This window comes from Zosterops lateralis (genome assembly GCF_965231275.1).
Source record: "Zosterops lateralis genome assembly, chromosome: 5".
In the NCBI taxonomy this organism is placed as follows: Eukaryota; Metazoa; Chordata; class Aves; order Passeriformes; family Zosteropidae; genus Zosterops; species Zosterops lateralis.
The window spans coordinates 71,474,148-71,495,643 of NC_139766.1; the positions used below are offsets into that span (position 1 = coordinate 71,474,148).

General features: G+C 47.3%; 1 protein-coding gene across 1 annotated transcript; it reads left to right on the forward strand.

Annotated features, from left to right (window-relative positions):
* Window positions 1-128: 128 nt before the first annotated feature.
* CNOT6L (CCR4-NOT transcription complex subunit 6 like) lies at window positions 129-20,601 on the forward strand. The gene is made up of 12 exons (XM_083861300.1): window positions 129-228; window positions 13,277-13,398; window positions 13,511-13,697; window positions 14,091-14,176; window positions 14,515-14,604; window positions 15,374-15,442; window positions 15,711-15,868; window positions 16,238-16,392; window positions 16,648-16,799; window positions 17,524-17,748; window positions 18,210-18,412; window positions 18,551-20,601. Exons 2-12 carry the CDS (start codon window positions 13,287-13,289, stop codon window positions 18,761-18,763), a joined length of 1,650 nt encoding a protein of 549 aa, XP_083717426.1. The 5' UTR covers window positions 129-228; window positions 13,277-13,286; the 3' UTR covers window positions 18,764-20,601.
* Window positions 20,602-21,496: the final 895 nt, after the last annotated feature.

Consider the following 21,496-nt stretch of genomic DNA (forward strand, 5'->3'; position numbering starts at 1 on the left):
CACCGCCCGCCCGCCGCCGCCTCCCCGCACCCGCCCCCGGCTCTCCTCCGCCCTGCGCGCCCCGGCCGCCGCTCCTCCTCCTCTTCTTCTTCCTCCTCCTCCTCGCCGCCGCCGCCGCCCGGGCCCCGCGGCTCCGTCCCCGCCGCCCGCGGGCTGCCGCCCGCATGTCGTGTGCGTCCGCCCCGCCGCGCCGCCGCCGGCCCCGCCGCCCCGCCGCGCCGCATGCAGGTGAGAGCGGGCGGGAGCGGCCCCGCCGCCATGTCGGGCCCCGCCGGGCCGCGTGTGCGGGGGGTGCGGGACAGGGACAGCGGCACCGCGGGGCCGCGCCGGAGGCCGCGGAGGCGCCGCGGCCGCAGCCGGAGCTGCCCCAGGGGATGCCGCGCTCGCCTCGGGGCCGCGGGTGGCGGCCGTGGGGCGAGCCGGGCTCGGGGGCCGATGCCGGGCACGGGGGGAAGATCGGCCGCGGGACGAGTCCCGGCCGTGAACCGGGGTGAACCGTGGCCGTGGGGTGAAGCGGGGCCCCGGGGTGAACCCCGGCCGTGAGGTGAATCCCAGCCGTGAGACACATCCCAGCCGTGGGACGACCCCCGGTCGAGGGATAAATCCCTGTGGTGGGGCAGATCCCGGCCACGGGGTGAACCCCAGCTGTGAGGTGAGTGCTGGCCGTGGGGTAAATCCCGGCCATGGGGCAAAGCCCAGCCGTGAGGTGAACCCCAGCCGCGGGACTGATCCCAGCCGTGAGGTGAACCACAGCCGTGGGGTGACACTTGGCCGTGGGGCGAATCCTGGGCTCCAGTTCCCTTCATGTGCCGTGATGGGACCTTGACCTGGCGCTGTGGGTGATCCCTGGTGTGTTGGTGAGGGGGTGCTTGGGGCGAGGGTACTTTTGGGATCAGGATGTTTTGGTCTCACCACCTTTTCCCAGTGGTTTCTCAATGGTCCGCAGCAGTTCCGTAGGAGGAAGATGACAGGAGTGTCACCTGCAATAAAACCTGGACTGCCAGCCCAGGCGGTGCTACTTGCAGATGAAAGCACACGCTGAAACAGTTGAGTTTTGTTACAGTCTGGGGCTGGCTTGTTAAACTGAAGTGCCTCTGGTAAATGCGCCGCTGCTCGCAGCCACGCCACATTTTATCTGACCTTCTGGAAATCTTCCGACCAGTGGCCCTTTATTGGGCCCTCCTGGAAACTTTGAGTATTTGTTTTGGGGAGGTACAACTTCTCCTGAGCTGCTGTGCTGATAACGATTTTACACGGCCTTGGTTAAGCAGGGAATATTTTACAATTAAATCCGTATCGGTGCCCTCCCCCCTCTCTGTGATGCTCCCCCACGACTCAGAGTTAACCTCGAGGGGCAAACACCTACCCAGAAGTTGTTGTGTGTTGTGTGTAGACATGGCTGGTAATGAAAGCCATGGCAATGTGTTTATTTTTAAAAAGAAAAAAAAATAGCACATTATTCCTGACAACAACGTGACACAACCCAGGGAATTCCTAGAAGCTGTATCCTAGTCTGAAGGGCCAGAGAGCTCTCACGAAGGCGGAGCACGGCCTTTACAAAGACTGCCAGTGATTTTATTTCTGTGTTCTCCCTGTGGAAAGGAGGGAAAGCAGTCCTGCCACGTCCTGTCCTGGCAGGCAGCAGCATCCACAGGCACAGCCACGTGCTGGAGGTGCCTCCCAGGAGATCCAGGCTGGTGGGATGCGGAGCTTTGCTTTGCTTTGCTCCGCCTGACCTAATGTCCTGGATGGAGCACTTCTCCCTCCTCACATCCCTGCCCACCGAGGGAGGCATTTCCAGCCGGATTTTAGAGTGGACAGCGGGCACTGCTGACACCTCACTGCTCTGGAATAATGATCCACATCACCAGGCTGCAGGATGGTGTCGGTTCACCCTGACAGAACTTGTGTCTGAGCTCCAGCCTGGGCCCGGTTAAATCTCCTCCAGAGGTGACTGAGGATGCAAAAGCCCCATTGCAGTGTCCCTGTTGGGTTTTATGGAACAGTGGAAATTCTGCAGTGCTCTGCTGTCTGCTAAACAAATCCTGTTAAACACTTTCAGTTTTGTTCCCTTTTTACTACTAAAAGCGGGGGCTGCTCCAAGTGCTGAAGCATAGCACAATTTAATTTATTCCCTTTTATTTCTTCCTACAGGGGTTCTTTCTCATTTAGTGTGTGCATTTAATTGAAGGATAAAACTCAGTGTAAACGGCCCATAGGTGTGTTCCTGTGCAAAGTTTAGTTTTCTCCCATCCTTGGAAGGGCAGACCCTAATGTGTCAGGAATGAGACTCCCCATCTGCTGGACAGACGTCCCCCCCTCAGCTGCAGTGTGGAAAGGGCAGAACTTTGTGTGTGTGGAGTTTCCCAGCAGGTCTGCACGGGGATCTCGTGCTGGCACAGCCCTGTCTGTGCACGGTGACGGAGCGTGACCCGTGACTTCTGACAGAGCTGTGCCAGCAGAAGCCCCGGCTGCAGGAGCAGTTTATCTGCAGGAGTGCACTTTCACTGATAGAGCTTGTTTGCCTTCCCTAAAGGGTGTTTTCCCCTGTCCCTGGTAGCAGCACCAAGGATGCAGCCTGCTCAGGCAGTTGTCTGCCTGCCAGGGAAGGGAAGGGAAGGGAAGGGAAGGGAAGGGAAGGGAAGGGAAGGGAAGGGAAGGGAAGGGAAGGGAAGGGAAGGGAAGGGAAGGGAAGGGAAGGGAAGGGAAGGGAACGGACAGCTGCTCTGGGTGTATTGGCCATGTGTGGCTCTCCCCTTCCCATCTCCTCATCTGTAGGAGCTCCATGACATTTGCAGTGGGAATTCTCTTTGTGGAAGGAAGTGATGTTACGGCTCTTTTCTTTTCCATGGGAAGATGTTGGTAAAACTTCCATTTCATGGATTATTTTGTTGTTTTCCATGAACAGCCATGGTTTTGCAAAAAGCCAGGCAGGCTTTTGACCAAGTCTAGCTTTCACACCAGTCCTAGGAGAAATAAGCCAGGAAGTGATCGCAAGGTGTGCGTGTGGACTCTATTAGGAGAATGAAAAAGCACCAGTGGAGAAAAATTAATTAATTTCCACACTGGGTAAGTCTCTACTTAATTTAAATCTAAACCACCAAGAATTAAAACTTAGAGTTAGGTATATCCCAGCAGCCACTGGCCTTTTTTGTTTGAGTTAATGTGCACAAATGGAGGGATGTGTTTCTTTTTTCCTATTCAAACCTTCCCCAAGGTTTTAAGTGATAAAATTGTGCATCAGTGACATGCACAATTTCCAGGCAAACTTTCTTGAACCAACCCCAAGAAGTTCTGCTTCTGTCAGCTGTAATCTGCTGGACACTTTTGGGTTACTTGGGTTTAAAAGGGGAGATAAATCCAAAATAAGTGCTTACTTTTTACTTGCTTACAGTTTATTGGAAAGAGGTTTTGGGAGTGCCAAAAGGGCACTCGAGGCACGGGATGCAGCCTGATTTACAGACTACTGAGAAAGCAGAAATAACAGTGGAGCTCAGTTTTTTGGGAGCATAAGATGGCATTTGTGGAAATTAAAAAAAAAAAAAAAAGTTAAAATATGTCTTAGGCATATTTAGATTCAGGAGGATTTGCTGTGGATTTAGTGCTTTAGAGCATTAAATGCTAAGCCTCTTGTAATATATATATATATATTTTTGTCCAGATTCTGTGGTTCTCTTGATGTCAGGCCTGTAATCAAGGCTTGGGTGCTTGTTACAGTGACAGCGTGGTATAACTTCACCTTCTGATTAATTCTTTGGGTTCCAGTGATTTGTCTGTGCAGCTTCTCCATCTCACTTGTAATGATTTAAAAGGAAAAAAAAAAAAAAAATGAGGTTTCTTTATCAAGATCCCTGGGTGGTGACAATATTTAAATTTCCTGCTGCAAGACCACCCCAAAAAGATGAGCTTAGAGTAAACTGAAGTGTTTGGCAGAAAATGGCAAAAAGAACTGAACGTGCACAGGATTTGCTGGATCCATTTGTGCCTTGGGATCTTGGAGCTGGACACAGAGAGCATCATGGAAGGCCTTTAGCTGGACTTGCTAACTGGCTCTGTTGGCAGCTTAGTAAATTCACAAAAGGGAATTTATGTGATTCTTGCCTCCAGTGGCAAGGTACTGGGCCTGACTTGGGTCAGGCTATGTGGGAGAGAATTCCTCTCTCAGAGCTGAAAATGAGAAAATAAAATCCACACTCCCTCCAAAACAAAAACAAACACCAAACTGAAGTTACTCTAGACAAAAGACAGCACTGGAAGAAAATATTTCTGGAATCCTTTTTACAAGAACAACTTTTGCAGTCTCTTGGGCATCTCCCTCCAGAGATGTAACTTTAGGAGTGTTCAGCCACCACCAGGAAGTGATTTAACAGGTGGTCATGGTGGTGATGAAAAATAAAATTAAACTTAGGCAGAAATGCACTATGTGCTGTTCTACAAGAAACACATTTTATCCCTTTGAGGGGAAGAAGATAAAGCAGCACTTAGAAAAACGCTCTGGGATGAACAAAAAGCAGCTCCAAGCCATTGTAGCTACAAGTCACATGCAGTCAGCGAGCACAGGGATTTTGGGAGCTGCCCCCAGAGCAGGGAAGCGAAGAGAAGCCCAGTGAGCTGCTGGGTGTCTTGCCCAGGAGTAATTGTAACCTGCGTGTGCAGACACAGAGCTGTTAGGTGGCCTGTGCTCGCCCCTGCTCTAGCATTTCCTCATGGCAATCATTAGTGGTGTTTATGACTGCACAGCACCATTTATGCTCAGCATTCACCCACGTGTGCGGTATTGTCTCCCCACTCTGCCTGCCTGGGGAGGAGCTCGGTGTTTTTTCTGAGAAAGACAGAAAAAATAGGAATAAAAGGGTTGTGGGATTCCAAATGCAGATGTGCAGGATATGAAGGCTGGGGTGTAAGCGCATGTTCTAAATTAAAATTATCTCTTCAGCAGGAGTTCAGTTTTGGGTTCCCCACTTGCAGCTGGAAGGTTGGGAAATTTCAGACATGAAGAGACAAATCCTTTAGAACACCTTGCCACCATCCCTGTCGATGTGAATCTGGATTATTCCTCACCCTAAACAAAGCATAAAGGGAAACCTCTTGTGCCCTCAGCCAGGAGCAGCAGGAATTTTTATGGCTGGGAAACTACCAGAGGCAGCTCTTGTCCTGTGGGGCTTTCCCCTTCCCAAGTTATGCACCCACCTGTACTCTCCAGAGGCTGTGTTGGGAACAGGGATGCAAAGCAAAGCTGCCACTAAGTGTCCTTTATCCTGGCCACCAGTCCTTCCACAATTACCCCTGCAAGTCAACAGCTCCCCACAGTGCTGCTTCCAATGGCCTGGAAGGGGAGATACCAGTTAAACATCTTAGGTGCTTTTTTTTAAAGCCAAAAAAAGTTCCTAGGCTGAGGCAGCTCGGCAGGCTGCAGGAGAGGGAGGAATGTTTAGCCTTGTGTCACTGCAGAGGGACCCTCCCTCCTTGCTTTGGTGTCAAACACATCCTTTTAAGTTCATCAGATTCCAGGAGTACAAAGGAAAGTACAAAACCCATAAACTTCTGGTCAAGCTGTTAATAATAATCAGGATTTGTGGATGGTGTTCAAGTTTGCTGTTTACCCTTTAGGGCAGCTGAATGAATTGGTCAGGTAGTTTTCCCCTCGCTTTTCAGGAATGCTTCCATCTCAGTGAACATCTTTGTGCCTTCTAATCACAAATTAGTTTTGCTTTTTTTTTCCCCTTCCTAAGAAATCAATCTAAAGGCCCTTTCAAAAGGCTCTGGATTTGAGCACCATCTAAAGAGAGTGCTGAAGCCCTCCTTCTGCAGATTTGTAGCTTTTTTTTTTCCATAGATACTCCCAGGAAAACTGATAAAGGGGGAAAGCAGAAAACATACTTTGTATGCTTTGCTGGATATCACCATCCTGTGTGAGATCACAACGGGGGGTGTATGTCGCAAAAAAAAAAAAATGTCCTTTATCCTGAGTCAGCCTTGACATGTGAGGAATATCCTTTGCTCTTCCCTCTTCCCCTATAGCTTAAAATTCAATTTCTACTTACTGTATTCCATTACTCTTCACAGCTGGCTGTGGCAGTGGGAAAGAACTAGCACAGGATGAACGACTGCCCAGGCAAAATTTCCACTTGTGAACGCCTTTCCTTTCATCCCTTTTTGTTCTGGAAGGTTAAGAAAGCAAAAGGAAAGCAGGGCCAGATGATTTCTCACATACCAGAACAGTCCCAGGTGCCAGGAAGAGCTGGGCTCAGGCTTTTTTTCCTCCATCCAAGTCACATCTTGCCACTGGGAGCAGGTCAATCTCCAGGGACATGTTTGTACCTGTGCAGTGAGCCTCCCCCTCCTCCTCCTCCTTAGTCTGGAGCAAAAGACTGGGAAGGAGTGGAGGGCATCAGAGGAATTGGCAATGTTTGGGGTGGATGAGAGCCGCACATCTATTCAGTATTTTGAGACCTGTGGATAGAGCAGGAGGTTGGAGACTAGGCCTGTGCTGAGCTCCAAGGTGGTTTTCTGCCTGTTTCCTGTGCAGGTAAAGAGGAAATAATTTACTTTTAAGTCATTGGTCATTTGTTTCATGGCAGCTGCAGGTCTGAACAGAACAACCCTGGACGTGGGGAGATGAGTATAACTCACAAGTATTTTCTGCTTGGAAAATGACGTGGTTGAAAACCTCAGGCTGTCTCAACAAGGCTTCAGCATTCCTGAATCCATACCTGCCTCTTGCACCCTCCCACTGTGTCTCTGCTCTTCCTTTACTCTCAGTTTCTGCACAGCAGGGCAGGTACCACTGGGGCTTTGGACTGCATTTGTCTCCTTTAACTTTTTTTCTGAGAGTTCTATAATTAATCTCTCACCTGCCAGTATGTTAAGAAATACCAGAAAACCAGCCTGTTTGAAAAACCACAGCAAAACTTGCCAAAGGTATTCCCTGGCTGGAGGTGAAATCCCTTCACGTGGCTGAACAGAGGAACCCACGCGAGTTCAGCTTCTCTTCTGGCACAGGTTACCTAGAGCAGCTGGGGAACTTAAAGCAGCAGTGCCTGTCCCTGTATCCCTGGAAGTGTCCAAGACCAGGTGGACAAGGCTTGGAGCAGCCTGGGATAGTGGAAGGTGTCCCTGCCCATGGCAGGGAGGTGGATCTGGGTGGGCTTAAAGGTCCCTTCCAACCCAAACCAGTCTGGGGTTCTGTTTGGAAGCTTAAGTGTGGTGTAAATGCTCATGAGAAAGACTGGGATAATCAGATACAGGAGCAGCTGAACTATCTTCTAATATTCAAATAATATGCTTTGCTCAGGCTATTAGGCAAACTTTTCTTCTTCTGTGATTAAAATGCAAAGTACATTTAAACACACCCTCTGGAGGACAGGGTTTATTCCTATAAACTGCAGGGTTTTTAATAGATCCCTGCTCTCTTCTCCTGAGCATACAAGCTCAGTTGCACTACTTTGAGCACTAGTGCAGCATCCTGTGGCCTGTTCAAAATGAAAAGGCTCATTTATTGTGCCAGTGATTGCAAAACAGCTTCCACTATCAGTATGTGGCTTCCTTTGGCTTTATTTTTCTTTTTCTCCTCCTTTCTTATTTAAAATCTTGAGCTTTGACTCATCCAAACCTACCTGTGGTTGAACAAGGCAAGCCTTGTAACTCTAAAGCTACTTGGATTAAGTTTTACAGTGGCAGATTTCTTTGGATTGTAGAGGGAGAGTAACTGAAGTGCTATTGAGCTTTGCTTGCTTTGTGGAAGGGCTGGGAGTCTCCCACTGAAAAGAGAAGATGACACCGTGGCAATAATCCCATTTCTTTTGTCCTAGCACAAACTTTGCTTTGAAGGATGAAAGGGTATTGATGGTTCCAACTGTATCTCAAGGTTGGTTCATTGAGAAGACCTCTCCCGAGTTCCTGCAGTGTGCATGGATTCATAATTCCCCTGTAGTTTTGCTCCAAAAACGGGTCAATAGCTGACTTCTCTCCAGGTATTGATCCCAAGGAGCTGAATGAGGCACGGTGTTGGCTCAGAGCACAGCCTGAGCAGGGTCTTTATCATTTCTGAGGAGTGACTGAATGGGTGTCAGATCAGCCCTGTCAGTAGAGCAGCTCTTCCCCTCGTGACTTGGAGGGACACTGGCACACCACGGCACTGCCAGCTTGCTCTGCTCAGGCCGTTGGGAGTTTTATGTCTCCCCAGTCCTAGGAAAACCTCCTGCTTTAAGTTTCAGCCATACATGGCTGCTTCTTTTCCATGCCCACGGCCCAGGGGGGTGTTTTGTCTTGATCCAGCGCTGGCTTCTTCTTTCCCCAGACTCCCGGTGACTTCAGCTCCTAATCCTTTAAGCCACTCAGTCCTGGATCTCATTAGAAGCCCAGCACTCTTCAGGGGATGGAGCAGCATTGCAAATGGGTCATTTCTCTGAAACAGTGCAAGATACTTGTGTAAATGAATAAGTACACTGTTTAAACCAGCCCTTTGGGGGCTTCTGATGACATTTATTTACAGGCTGGCTTCTGGAAACACTCCCTGCCCTACAGTAGCCCCTTGCATGCATTTCTGGTAAGCAGAGGAGTATTTTGGGGAGCAGCCTGCCCTGTGTTTGCCTCTGAAGCAGCCTCAAGAGCTGCTCTGGAGGCATCAAGTGTAAAAGGCACCTCAGACAAAGGCAGGTGTCACTCAGTGACCTGATGTGGATGTTCAGCATGGTCATGCACACACTGAGAGACACCAGGCTGCTTCCAGCAGGGCAGGAACTGTTCCTTTGGAATGAGGACTGACTCTTAACCAAGCACAGCAATAAAAAGCAGCTGTGTAATGCTGTGTAGGATTTCCATGCAGTAAATAGTTTAGCTGGTCCTGTAAGTAGGGGTGTGACATGGAGGAAATGGAAGGGTGGAAACCTGGATGTTCTTGTGTTACCTGTGATTTAAGAAAAGACTGCTTCATTTAGAGGAGATGAGGGAATGAGGGGAATAACTAGTGGGTCTATGTCAGTGGGACAATTAGCATTTCCATCAAGTGAGTGCCAGTTGGCTCTGGAATTAATCAAACACAGCTCGTTCCCTCCCTTCCCACTCCTCCCCTTGGCTTTTGCTGTTTGCTTCTATGACTTGTCTGTGCTTCTCTGGGTTCAGAGAGATAGTGTGGAGCCCCCTGGGATCCCAGCACCACTGAATTTACTGCCAGCTGCAGGTTCATGGTTACCTCTTACCTTTCCCTATTCCCAGCTTGAATTTCCTTGTGCTCTATGTCCGACTTTCCTAGCAGGGATTCTTTCAAATCTCCTCAAACATTGCTTTTGAATTCTTTGGGGGTTTTTTAATTAAAAAAAAAAAAAAAAAAAAAAAAAAACCAACAAAAAAAAAAAACATGATGAGGCATTTATATATGATTCCCTGCTAATCTCTCTTCCCAGTCAGGGTACTGGGAATAAGAAGCTGGAAAGACACAGCACCTGGGCTGGCAGACTTGGGGTTCTCACTGAATTCTTGGGAAAGGCGGTGTACACAGGTGGTTGGACATATTCCTGCAGGAAAGCACCATGAAAAAATGCTTAGATCCGTACAAAAGACCATAATTGGAGAATTCCCCATTCTCCAGTATTTTCTTGCTGATTTATACACACTAAATCCTGTATGTAGGGATATAGCAAATAGTTTACCTTAAGATAACACATCTATACATACCCTAGTCTTGGCACGTTTCTTTAAATCCCCTTAACATACCCTTGAACAATCACCAGATTTTCCTCCCCCCCAGAGTAACTCCAAGCCAGTTTTTGTATTTGTGGGTGTTGGCTGTGCTTCTTTTCTCCTTGGGGAGGCCAAAATGCAGAGACTTTTGTCACACTCTCCTAAAAGCAGAGCAGTGCAGGGAGCAGCCTTCCCCTCTGCAGCCACTCAGGCCTGATTACAAAACACATAAATAGGCATTTAGATGAACAGATAAAAATGGTGCTGTTTTCCCAGCATCCAGCCCAACTTCCCAACGAGAGACAACGTGTGTGTACACACGTGCACGCCCCATCAGCCAACAGGATCAGTAATTCCTGGGAGGGATCACCATATGGAAGGGGATGGACAGTCAGCTGTGCTCAGAGGAAGGAGGAGCCACTCAGGGCTGGCTGCTGGATTGTTTCCAAAACACTTTGGCAGTTTGACTCATCCATATACAGAGGCTTTGGGAAAAAAAAATAAAAAAATAAAAAGAATCACAAAGAATGTCACTGGGCTGAAGGTGAGGGTTTGGAGCTGTGCCAAATATCCATGAACACGGGGCTGCAGCAGGATGCAGGCACAGCTCTTCTCATTTGACAACTCATTTATGCACTGAGGTGTGAAAGAACTTAAACAAAACATCTTATGGTCACTGTGATTTAAGAAATGCATCTTCTGCACTCTCTGGGGAAGGGACTGTGTGTTTGAAATCCAGGAGTTCCTGTTGTTTGTTGCCCAAAAAAACATTTCTTCATATTAAAAGCCTCTGCTGCAACCTAATAGCTCAACTTTTTCTCTCTGACACTCTTCACACCTTCAGTAGCATTTCATTATTCTTTTTTTTTTTTCTCCAGGTGTTAAATTATAGTGAGCATGCCTCATACACAAAAAGAGCCCCAGCAAATAAAACAGCAAATAAAACCCCAAAAGTCCAAGGAAAAGACAGGCCCAAACCTACTGGTGGAAACCCAGTACCTGCCCCTGGCCCTCTTTATATCCACCTCAGAGAGCTGCTTAGGAACCACTACCTGAGTAATCCTGCTCTGCCAGTCATCTCTGGGTTTTTGGAGATAGACTTGGACCTAAAGAGTTACTTTAGGAACCCGCAGAGCTTAAATATTGTTCTTATTAACACACTGATGTCCTCCTCTCCAGGTTTTCTTTAATTTACACAAAATCAGGGTCATGCTGTTTAAGTTTACAGGGTTGGATCTGTAGCAGAAAGCAAGTTTTATTAACTTCAGAAGTTTTCCAAGGGGAGCCTTGAGGAGAAAAGCCTGCCAGAATTTTCACTGATGCATGTCGGATTTTGGGGTTAATAGATTCAGGGAACTCGGTATAACTCCCTGAATCCTGAAGAAAACAGGTTGGGATTTCTGGATATTGTTTTAGTTCCAGGACAAGGAGAGTGGGAGGCAGGAATGGCACAAGTTGGGAACCCAGGCAAAATTCATTTTTTTGCCTGAGAAAAAAATTATACGTGGTGACTTTCAAGTCTTGTTCAATGTTGCTGTGATGCAGAAGGACGAAAAAAAGTGCATTTGATTTAGGTTTGTTTTCCCCTTTCTGGTAACTGTGGCAATGACACTGCTGCCTGTTTGACTCACCACTATTTCAAAGCAATATTGAAGTGACTAACAGCTGAGAAATGTGCGTGTCCTTCGCCTCCCAGCTCAGGGCTCCCTTCTCTGGAAGGCCCCTGATGGCCACACATCACTCTACACTCTGCTAATGAGCCATATTTCAACATCATTTAATTGGGTGCCCTGCTGAGGAGCAATCCTGGGGCTTTCAGATGGTGTCAGCAGGTCAGTGGTCATCCATCTGTGGGCTGGCATGGATGGGCAGGCAGTGGCTCAGGTGGTCTCAGCACCGTGGCTTTAAGGACTTCATCACAGAGCACTCACCCAAATCCTGGGTTCAGGACAGCAAAGTTTGCCGTGTCTTGGGTCCAGATGTGGCAGAGGTACAGATCAGTTTAAGATCTGACAGATTAAACAGCAAGGGCAGGTGGAATGGGGCTCTTATGGCCTGGCAGGGGCTGTGAGGAGTCTGGTCAAGAGCTCCCCACGTTCACACAGCCCATGTTCTTTCACTTGAAGAGCAAAGATAAATCCAGCAAAATCCAAGCACTGGAGATTAGGCACTCCCAAAGTGTGCTCGTGTGTAGGGAAAGGCCGTTCTGATTTTGGGGTTCTGGAAGGGAGGTGGAAGGCTTTCAGGTCTAATCCCTTGTCCTCAAGTAACTGGTTCCCTTCATGGCCCCATGCCAGGCAGTGTGAGCGCAAAATCCTCTTATCCCGTAGCTGTGCTCGCCATGTGACTTCACCTGGAAATAACAGGGGACTATAATTAGACCTGGGGCTGGCATTTGCCCCTGCAGTTTCCTTGGGTGGTGGTCAGGGAAGGAAGGAAGCAGCAGCCCTGTAACTGAGACCCTTGGCAGGGCACAGCCCTGTCAGCTCCTGCTCCTCCACCGTGCTGGAACGCTGGGCTGGCTGTCGGCATCAGCTGGAAAACACTGCAGGACTTGACCCTCATAAAGGGAGAGTGGGATCTTTGGTTAGTTGTACTCACTGAACACCCTCACCCTCAGCTTGTTACCTGGAATTCAAGTGAGGGCTGTTTGAAGAGCTGCACAGCTACTGCAGCTGGCTGTAGGAGAGATGTCTGTATCAGGGAAGAGCTGCATCCTCTGGAGCAGCTGCTCTGGATCTGTATGAAATCCAGGCTTGTGGAGTTTATGTGTCTGAGGAGGAAAAGACCAGTCAACAACAAACTTGGTTAACCTTGTGTTTTTAAGTCACACACAGTCCTGTTCAGCACAACAGCCTAGGGAGGCATGGAATAAAATCCCTCCCTATGTCCCCTGCCGAGTGGATGGCTTTTGAATGGGACTTCTGAGCTCCCTTCTGACAGTCAGGACAACTGGATGAAATTGGTGTGCACAGGCTCGTCCTGAGGTTTCTAATATTCACATTTTGCACTGGGCTGAAGCCCTTTGTGCCCCAGAACAGCTAAATAGGAACTTTACCGGATCTCTTTTTATGGCTGCTGGGCCATTAGGAATGCAAAGGTCTTGACTGATCTCGAGCATGAAAAAACACAAAACACAAAAGCTGGACAGTTTATAGGAAAACGGAGCTAGTTCCCCCTCAGACTGCAATTTCAAGCCTTGTAGAAATGCAGTGGGGAAGTGGGACTTAGCATGGTGAAATGAAGAGCCTTGCCTTCAATCCTTGGTTCTTTGTGCAAGCTGCAGCAGGAGGGAGCAGTCCGGGACCAGCAGAAAGCTATGGTCTTGTCTGCAGGTTTTGCACACAGCAAACAGCTCCATGGGTTATGGGGGATAAACTGGGAAGCACAGCAGGTGACTGCGGAAACCCCAACTTCCTAGGAAAAAATGCTCTTTTCCATGCCAGAATTCTGCCCAGGTGTGAGCACCCACTTGGCAGCCCAGTATTTACTGTGCATCATCTCTGGGGCGTGTTGTTTCCAGGTATCCCTAGGAAACGTCAGCTCATGGCGGGATAGAAACAAAAGTGGAGTAACAGTTATGATGGTCTTTCAGACTAACAGGGATGCCAAAGGAAAAATATGATCCTCCAGATCCTCGCAGAATTTACACCATCATGTCAGCGGAAGAGGTGGCCAATGGGAAGAAGTCGCATTGGGCTGAATTAGAGATCTCGGGTGAGTTGCTTGGGGTTTAAACTCCCATAGTTGGTGCCTCAGACCACTCCAGATCCAGTTTGTGTCCCGTGATTCCAGAGTGAAGAGGTGGTTCCTTGCTTTCTTCTTTCAGGGAGAGTGCGGACCTTAAGCACGTCGCTGTGGTCACTGACACACCTGACTGCTCTGCACCTCAATGACAACAACCTTACTCGCATTCCACCTGATATTGCCAAGCTTCACAATCTGGTTTACCTGGATCTATCATCCAACAAACTCAGAAGTTTACCAGCAGAACTAGGAAACATGGTGTCTCTCAGGTGAGGGGAGTTACTCTGGTTAACTTCCCAAAAAACCTCTGTCGTGGGATTGGGACTGAGAGTTTCAGTTTTTCTCCGGTGCTTGTATTTCAAATAATCCTGAAAAACTCCCAGTTGGTGCAGAGCTTTGGCTCTAATAATTACTTTTGTGTTCACTGGGCTTTTTTTCTGATTGTTGATATATCACTGTTTTCATCTCTGGTTTCATCTTGGGTTTGTGGCTTTTTTTCCCCCTAATGAATGTATTTCAGTCGTGCTTTGACATAGGAAGATTGGCATCTCTTTCTAAAATTCAGGGTGAAAAGTGTTCTCTTTGAGGATGAGCAGTGTACAGCACCTTAGGAGCTGCTTCTGCAGTAATACTCACCCAGAGTGTTTTTGCATTTGCTGCAGGGAATTGCTTTTAAATAACAATCTGTTACGGGTTTTGCCTTATGAACTTGGACGGCTCTTCCAGCTGCAAACCCTGGGTTTGAAAGGTGAGCTCTTTCCACTTCCATATTCCTACGAGTTCTCAGGAATCCTGAGGAGGGCTGTGCTCAAAACCTTCCTCTATTACCTCAAGGTTTTCTTACAGGTTATTTTAAGCATTAAGTTGGTAGCAAAATGGACCAGGCAGTTGGGAAAACAATGCTCATCTTTCTTAATGCTGCTAAACTTCCTTAGGAGCTCGTTTCAAATCGGCAGCCAGGGAAATAAACCATTTAACCTGCTGAGTTAATTTGTCTGTTCTCATTCTGGGCGATTTTCTTTGGGTGGAAAGCCTCAAGAAAGGCAAGGCAGCTGATCCCCTGCTGTTGTTTTGTGCTGTTGGCAGGCAATCCTTTATCCCAAGATATTCTCAGCCTCTACCAGGATCCAGATGGAACCCGAAAGCTACTGAACTACATGCTTGACAATCTAGCAGGTACACCCCTATGGATCTGGTGGGCAGAAAGGCTTTAAAAGTAGGATTTGCTGCCAAAACAGGACTCTGAACCACTGGAGGGATGGTATTTCCTCACTGCTTTAGTGTTTTTGTCAGGTGGCTACAGTCATATCCCAGAACACACCCTCAGACATAGTGGAAGAGGCTGATGTGTACTGTCTGAGGTTCTCCCGTGTTACAGCCAAATGTTCTCTCTGTTCTGTTTGAAACCCTTCAATTACCAACCAAGGGAAAAGTCTGCCTTGCTGAAGCCATCTTGGTTCTCCCCACCAGAAATAATCATTTGAACACAAGCAGAATGTCAAATTTAGCTCGAGAAACACCATTAAGAACATCAGTACCTGACTTCAGTCCTGCTTTGTGGTTCTGTAACTGAGCCTTCTGCTTTGCCACTTGCTGTCTCCTAAGTTAAGGCACTGCAGGAATAATGGATGCAGTGTGAGGTTCTTGGAGAAGGGATAGCTGAACCATGCCAGGATTTACCCCTCCTTCTTCAGAAGATTATTCAACATGCAGGAGTATTTTGGTGGTGCTTCTAAATTTGAAAACAAGAGAGAAGAATAGTCATGAATCTTACAAATGACAATTTTTCTCTTACTAGAGCTACTCATTTAAATGATTTTTGGCTCACCTGAAGACTCAGGGACTTTGGGATGCAAAACATTATTGTTCAGCCATCACTTTGACTTAGAAATTGCAATTTACAAATAGAAACTCTGAATTAATCACTGGTTTAATTTTTTTGTAGTCCATCCAGAGCAGCTGCCTCCAAGGCCATGGATTACTTTAAAAGAACGAGACCAAATTCTGCCCTCAGGTAAATCTGTGTTGACAAGGTGACACACTGGGAAACTTGTCTTGGGCTTCATTTTCCTGGATTAGAGTGAAAACAGCCATTTGTTCATTTGTACTAGAAAAATTAACCCATGGCTGTGCTGTAAGTACCATTTTTGTCATTTGAACGAGATGCTGGGCATTTCCTTTCCATGTTGGGCTTTGTCTCAGCTCTTCCAGCCACTCTTGTCCAAGCAAAAGAGACAATCTCCAGAGGCTGACAGCCTGTCCCTTTCTCTCTCTCCTTGCAGCTTCATTTACAGTTATGTGTTACAATGTGTTGTGTGATAAATACGCCACCCGGCAGCTCTATGGCTACTGCCCATCCTGGGCACTCAACTGGGAGTACAGGAAAAAGGGAATCATGGAAGAAATTGTCAACTGTGATGCAGATATCATTAGTCTTCAGGTAATAAAAAATAACTGCATTTTGCATCAGAAACAGAAAACATGAACCTCCACCATTAGGATTAAATGTTCCTTTGGGAACACCATAAGTCACCTGCTCGATAGCAAATTCAGGTCTTCCCAATGCAAGTTGTGTATCTGTATTACAGTGTCAAACATACCAGGTGTGGGCTACTGTTGTTCCAAATACACCTGTCCCTTTGCCTTTCGGGGGGATTCCAGGAAATCCAGGAATGCACATCAGTTCCCAGCAGGCCATTAGTGTAGGAAGGGACATGGATTGTGCAGCTTTTCTGACTGCAAGTCAGGGCAGGCACAAGGAAGGGCTTCCTTCACTTCTTCAGCCTGAGGTGTTTGTGTACAATTCCAGGAAGTGGAAACGGAGCAATACTTCACCCTTTTCCTGCCAGCCTTGAAAGAACGGGGATACGACGGATTCTTCTCTCCAAAGTCACGTGCCAAAATCATGTCGGAGCAGGAGAAGAAGCATGTGGACGGCTGCGCCATATTCTTCAAAATGGAAAAGTGAGGGGCAGCAGCAGCTTGGAAAACTCACACTAAAACCTCAGAACAGCTTCCAGTAATTAGGATGGAAGTTTCCCAAAGCCTGAGCTGCCTCACAAAATTTTCACTGTTTCCCAAAAAAAAAGAAAAATGCAGCTCTTGGGTCATGTCTAGAGCCGGCTGGAGTGGTTTGGAAGAGAGGGAGCGTGTGGGATGGGGACACTGCCGTGGGGCTGTGGTGACAGCTGCTCACCATGGTTCTCTCCCGTTGCCCAGGTTCACGCTGGTGCAGAAGCACACAGTGGAGTTCAACCAGGTGGCCATGGCCAACTCGGAGGGCTCAGAAGCCATGCTGAACAGAGTGATGACCAAGGACAACATCGGAGTTGCCGTGGTGTTGGAGGTGCACAAGGAGTTATTTGGAGCAAGTGAGTGTGGCTGTGGTGTCCTCACTGATACGCAGCTCTGTTGACAGGCAGGAGTTATTCCTAGGTAATCCACGCTGTTCCTGTGGGTGGTGCAGCCAAATGCAGCCCATCAATGGCTCAGGAGGCACAGATGACATGGTCTGGTTGCGCTCACAGCATGATGCCCAGCATCTGCTTTTCTCCTTTCAAGCTTTTATCCCTGCTTACTCACTCTGTTACATTCTGCTTGAGCAGCTCAGCTTTCCCAAGGTCACTGTGTTTACACACATTTACTCCTAACAGTAGTTGTCAACAATGTTCAACTTCTATTTTCAACTCTTTTCCACCCCTGGATTGACTCCTTCCACCCTCTTGCCCAGTGATTAGATGTCAGTGCTAATGTACTGATGTGGAAGAAAGGAGATTATCAGGTATCTTCTCCTGCCTCTTGATGGACTGATTGTCACATTTGCATTAAGTTTGGTCAGGTGCTGCAGACAATTCTGACAGGGGTGAAACTGCTACCCTGCTCTGTCTGCATGGCTGGGGTTTTCATGGCTTCAGAGGAGGAGACCTTCCAGGGCTGGAAGGAGCTTTCTGGGCTATTTGCAGGCATTTCAGCAGGTTTAAGCAATGAAAAGACACCCCATCTGCTGGTGTGTCTGACCCTGAGTCCTGAGGAGCTACACCCTGAGAGTGAACAAGCGGGAACCTGCTGCATTCACAGCTAAAATTCTTTATCCAGGTATGAAATCGCTTCACGTGGACAAGCAGCTGCTCATCGTGGCCAATGCCCACATGCACTGGGACCCGGAGTACTCAGATGTGAAACTCATCCAGACAATGATGTTCGTCTCAGAGCTGAAAAACATCCTGGAGAAAGCCTCGAGCAGGCCCAGTAGCCCGACAGCAGATCCTAACTCTATCCCTCTGGTGCTGTGTGCAGATCTCAACTCACTGCCTGATTCAGGTAAGGCTGGTTTTTTGGCCTGATTTTTAACTTACCTTCTTACCTTCGAGTCCATTTTTTCCTTGAAGCGATGGGGTTGTTTTGTACTCCCCAGGGAAGGTATGGATGAAAGCTTTCCTAGGAACAGCTGTCTTTGGAAATCTGGCTGAAGAGACTGCGAGTCCTCCGGCTGAGTCACCTGCTTTTCATGCTCAGCTGGACACTCCAGGAGAGTTGGCTGCACTTACAAAAGTGTGGAAAAGCACAGTTAGATCTTAAATAACTCATTAAATAAACACCCGTGCCTGAAGCAGCAATAAGAAGTAGGAAAGATGTAAGTTCCTGATTAAGACTTTCTAAGGAGAGGGGTTTGCTCTGCTAACTCTGATCTCACGGTGCCTTGGTGGCATTCTGGTTTTTAACATCCCCAGGCCAAAGCTGTCTTTCAAAGCAGCTCCCTAAACACTTCCCCTTGCCCACAGGTGTGGTGGAATACCTGAGCAATGGCATTGTAGCTGACAACCACAAGGACTTCAAGGAGCTGCGCTACAACGAGTGTCTCATGAACTTCAGTGGCAATGGGAAGAATGGAGCCTCGGAGGGCAGGATCACGCACGGCTTCCAGCTCAAGAGCGCCTACGAGAACAACCTGATGCCTTACACCAATTACACTTTTGACTTCAAAGTAAGCACCCATCTTCAGGAGCCCAATTCCCTGGCCTCGGGGAAACCCCAGGCTAATTAGTCCCTGGGTTAATGAGGATGGCTGCAGGGAGCACCCCAGCGCAGTGCCCTCACTGCACTCTCTCCCCTCTCTCTGCAGGGTGTGATTGACTACATTTTCTACTCCAACACTCACATGAATGTGCTGGGAGTCCTGGGGCCTTTGGACCCTCAGTGGCTGGTGGACAACAACATCACAGGGTGCCCGCACCCGCACATCCCCTCCGACCACTTCTCGCTGCTGACGCAGCTGGAGCTGCACCCGCCGCTGCTGCCGCTGGTGAACGGAGTGCACCTGCCCTCCCGCAGGTAGTGCTTCCCCGCCCGGACCTGCCCCACGGACCTGTACACTTGTAAATCCCACCGTATAGGAGTGAAGTATGGCCAACCTTCAGCTGCTTCTTCGAGCTCCTTTCCTTATGTGTTTGATATGAGATTTTTGCACATTTTGGTGCAGATTGGTATCATTTGGCACTAGGGCTGGAACCAAAGTATTATTCCCCTTTCCAGGTTTTTAATTTAATTTTTGTGGTTTTTTGGGTTTTTTTTTATTTTACTTTAAACTGGCTTTTTCTTTTCAGTAGGAAGCTGCACTTCTAAATGGACAAAAGAGATTTAAAAACTTGCATTTAACATATTTCAAAATAATGCTTTTTTCCAGAATGTGGCAAAGCGTTGAGCCAACCTTTTAGGAGAAAGAAAAACAAAACCAGAGATGCTTGTTTTGTAGGAAGAATATTAGAAATACTGTTGTTTGAATCCAAAATGGAGTCTCAACTCTGCATCCAACATAAATTTTGCACATTAGCAAAGCACTTAATACCTGACTATAAATGATTGGCAGCTTGACCCTGCCCCTCATCTCAATACTATCAGAAAACCAAAGATAGCCAAGGATCTGTGATCAAATTCGAGCTCTAAATCCTCTTGATTCCAATTTGTTTGGGAGCTGTTGTCAGTCAGGGCTGAAGTAAAAAGCTGCTGGTTCCTTCCCAAATGTTAATGCTCTTTGGATGTGTTGGAAATCCTTGTTTTCTTTCCTTTTAATGCTCTGGGTGGCCAGTTCAAAACCTTGTGCCTCGAGAGGCATTAAACATGATGCAATTTTCTAAAAAAAAAAAAAGAAAACAAAAAACCACCTGTTTGGCTGCTTAATGTTTAAAAAAAAAGGCACAGTGATAGGAAAAGGTCGTGTCTGTGTTTTTAAGTTTTTCTTTATTCTGCTTTTTTGCTGCTATAAGATTTTCTTGAATTTCTATTTGAAACTTTTCATGCACTTTACTGTTTCTAGTCTCCAAATGTGATATTTTTAATAAATGAAAAACATTTTCCATGATGTGAATGAAATTTTTAAGCAGATTGATAAGCCTATATTTATGTCTCATTCATATACTTCAAAAAAAGTCCAATTTGGATTGTGAAATTAGTTTTAAACACTAAAGAGCCATCTTATGTCTTGCAAAACTGCCTAGTCAGGCTGTTCCTCTTTAATTAAACATTTCCTTTGACATTTTATACACAGGAAATTTTCCATAGGGGAGAAAAAAAATCAATTGGACTTAGAGGAGAAACTATTCCCTGACTCTGACTGGGGGCCAGGGAGGGGGTGGAGTGGGCCAGAACACAAAAATGGGTTCAGCAAAGTGACAACTCCCTTGGAAAAGTGCCTAAAAAATGGGGGTGTCATCTATGGGATCAATTGGAAGCGATGGGAGCTGGGGAAATTCCTGCACAGCACTTGCTTTGTGCAAAAACAAAACAAAACAAACCATAAAAAGGGGGGAAAAAGAAAGCCCTTTCCCAGAGATGTATTTTCCTCTGGGTGCAGGCATCTCTGTTGGAATATACCTCAGCTTTCCCTACCTGGCCATGGCACACAGATTGGAGAGCACTGGAAAGTAGAATAGCATGAAAAACTTAATTTTGTGGACATTACCTTTCTGCTGTGTGTTTTTTGGGGAGGGGGGGATGCTCCACTCTGGGGGCATGCTCTGACCTGCTCCTCCTGTCCCTCCACGCATGGTGATCCCAGCGTGTGAGCAGTGTTTCCTTAACCATACTTCACTCCCAATATTTTTTGAGCTGTTTGTATAAAAATGGAATTTCCAATTCGCCCTTGATTGTCTATGAACTGCAGAGAAGCCCATTTAGTAATAAAAATCAAAACCCAGCACCAATGTTTTGTAATAATGAGGGTGAGAGAGGACAGGGATGGGAAAAGCCAAACCTTGGCAAACGTTGTAAGCTGCTCCAATTGGTTTTCCTTTGGTTTCTAGTGATGGAAGTGTTCTGTTGCGGGAAGGTGTTCCGTTGGATTTTCTCTGCTGCACTCCCAACGCTCATCACACCGTGTGGTTTTTAACACAAAACTGTTACTTTAACAGACCTTGTGTTACTCCAGCCTTTTAGAGGGGCAACACGTTGTGACGTGGGAGTGGACCTTGACAGAGGACAGCAGGCAGCAGCTTGGTGAATCATGGAAAGCTTTTTATTATCTGACTCCAATAGGCTTATATACATTTTGTACAGAGGGCCAAGATTGGCCCAAGGAGGTTACAACCTCCTGACTCCATTGGTCAATATGACCATCAGTCAAGTTCTCTTTCAGAGAACAAGAATGCAAAACATAGAGATAATTTCTAAGAATACATATTGTTTACATGAAGCAGCGTGAGAAGCTGCTGCAAAGACTCAAACACTTTGAAACCAAGAAATGCAGGGACGACAACCTTGCACAAAAGAAAACAAGTCTTGTTTATGTTTCAGGCAATGCACATGTTCACCTGCCTCTCCTGTGCGGCTCCCTCCTGTTTTCCTCCTGGTTTGCCCTCCCCAGCAGGAGCAGTGAAGGGATGGTGCTTTTTTCCCCCAGCCTCGGTTCCCAGCATGTCGCAGGCAATACCTGGAAAAAAGGCTCCAAGCCCTTCCCTGCTCCTCACTGCCTCCGTTTGCTTCCCAAAACACGGTGCCTGGTGTCCACTGCCTAAAGCCAGCAGAGAAAACAAAATCCAACACCCTTCTACAAGCAACTTTTTAAAACTCCATC

Excerpts from the sequence above, each read along its gene's own strand:
- CNOT6L (XM_083861300.1), top strand. The coding sequence starts at position 13,287 with ATGCCAAAGGAAAAATATGATCCTCCAGATCCTCGCAGAATTTACACC. Across the intron at positions 13,698-14,090 it reads GGAAACATGGTGTCTCTCAG|GGAATTGCTTTTAAATAACA; the intron begins GTGAGGGGAGTT and ends CATTTGCTGCAG. Across the intron at positions 16,800-17,523 it reads CAAGGAGTTATTTGGAGCAA|GTATGAAATCGCTTCACGTG; the intron begins GTGAGTGTGGCT and ends TTCTTTATCCAG.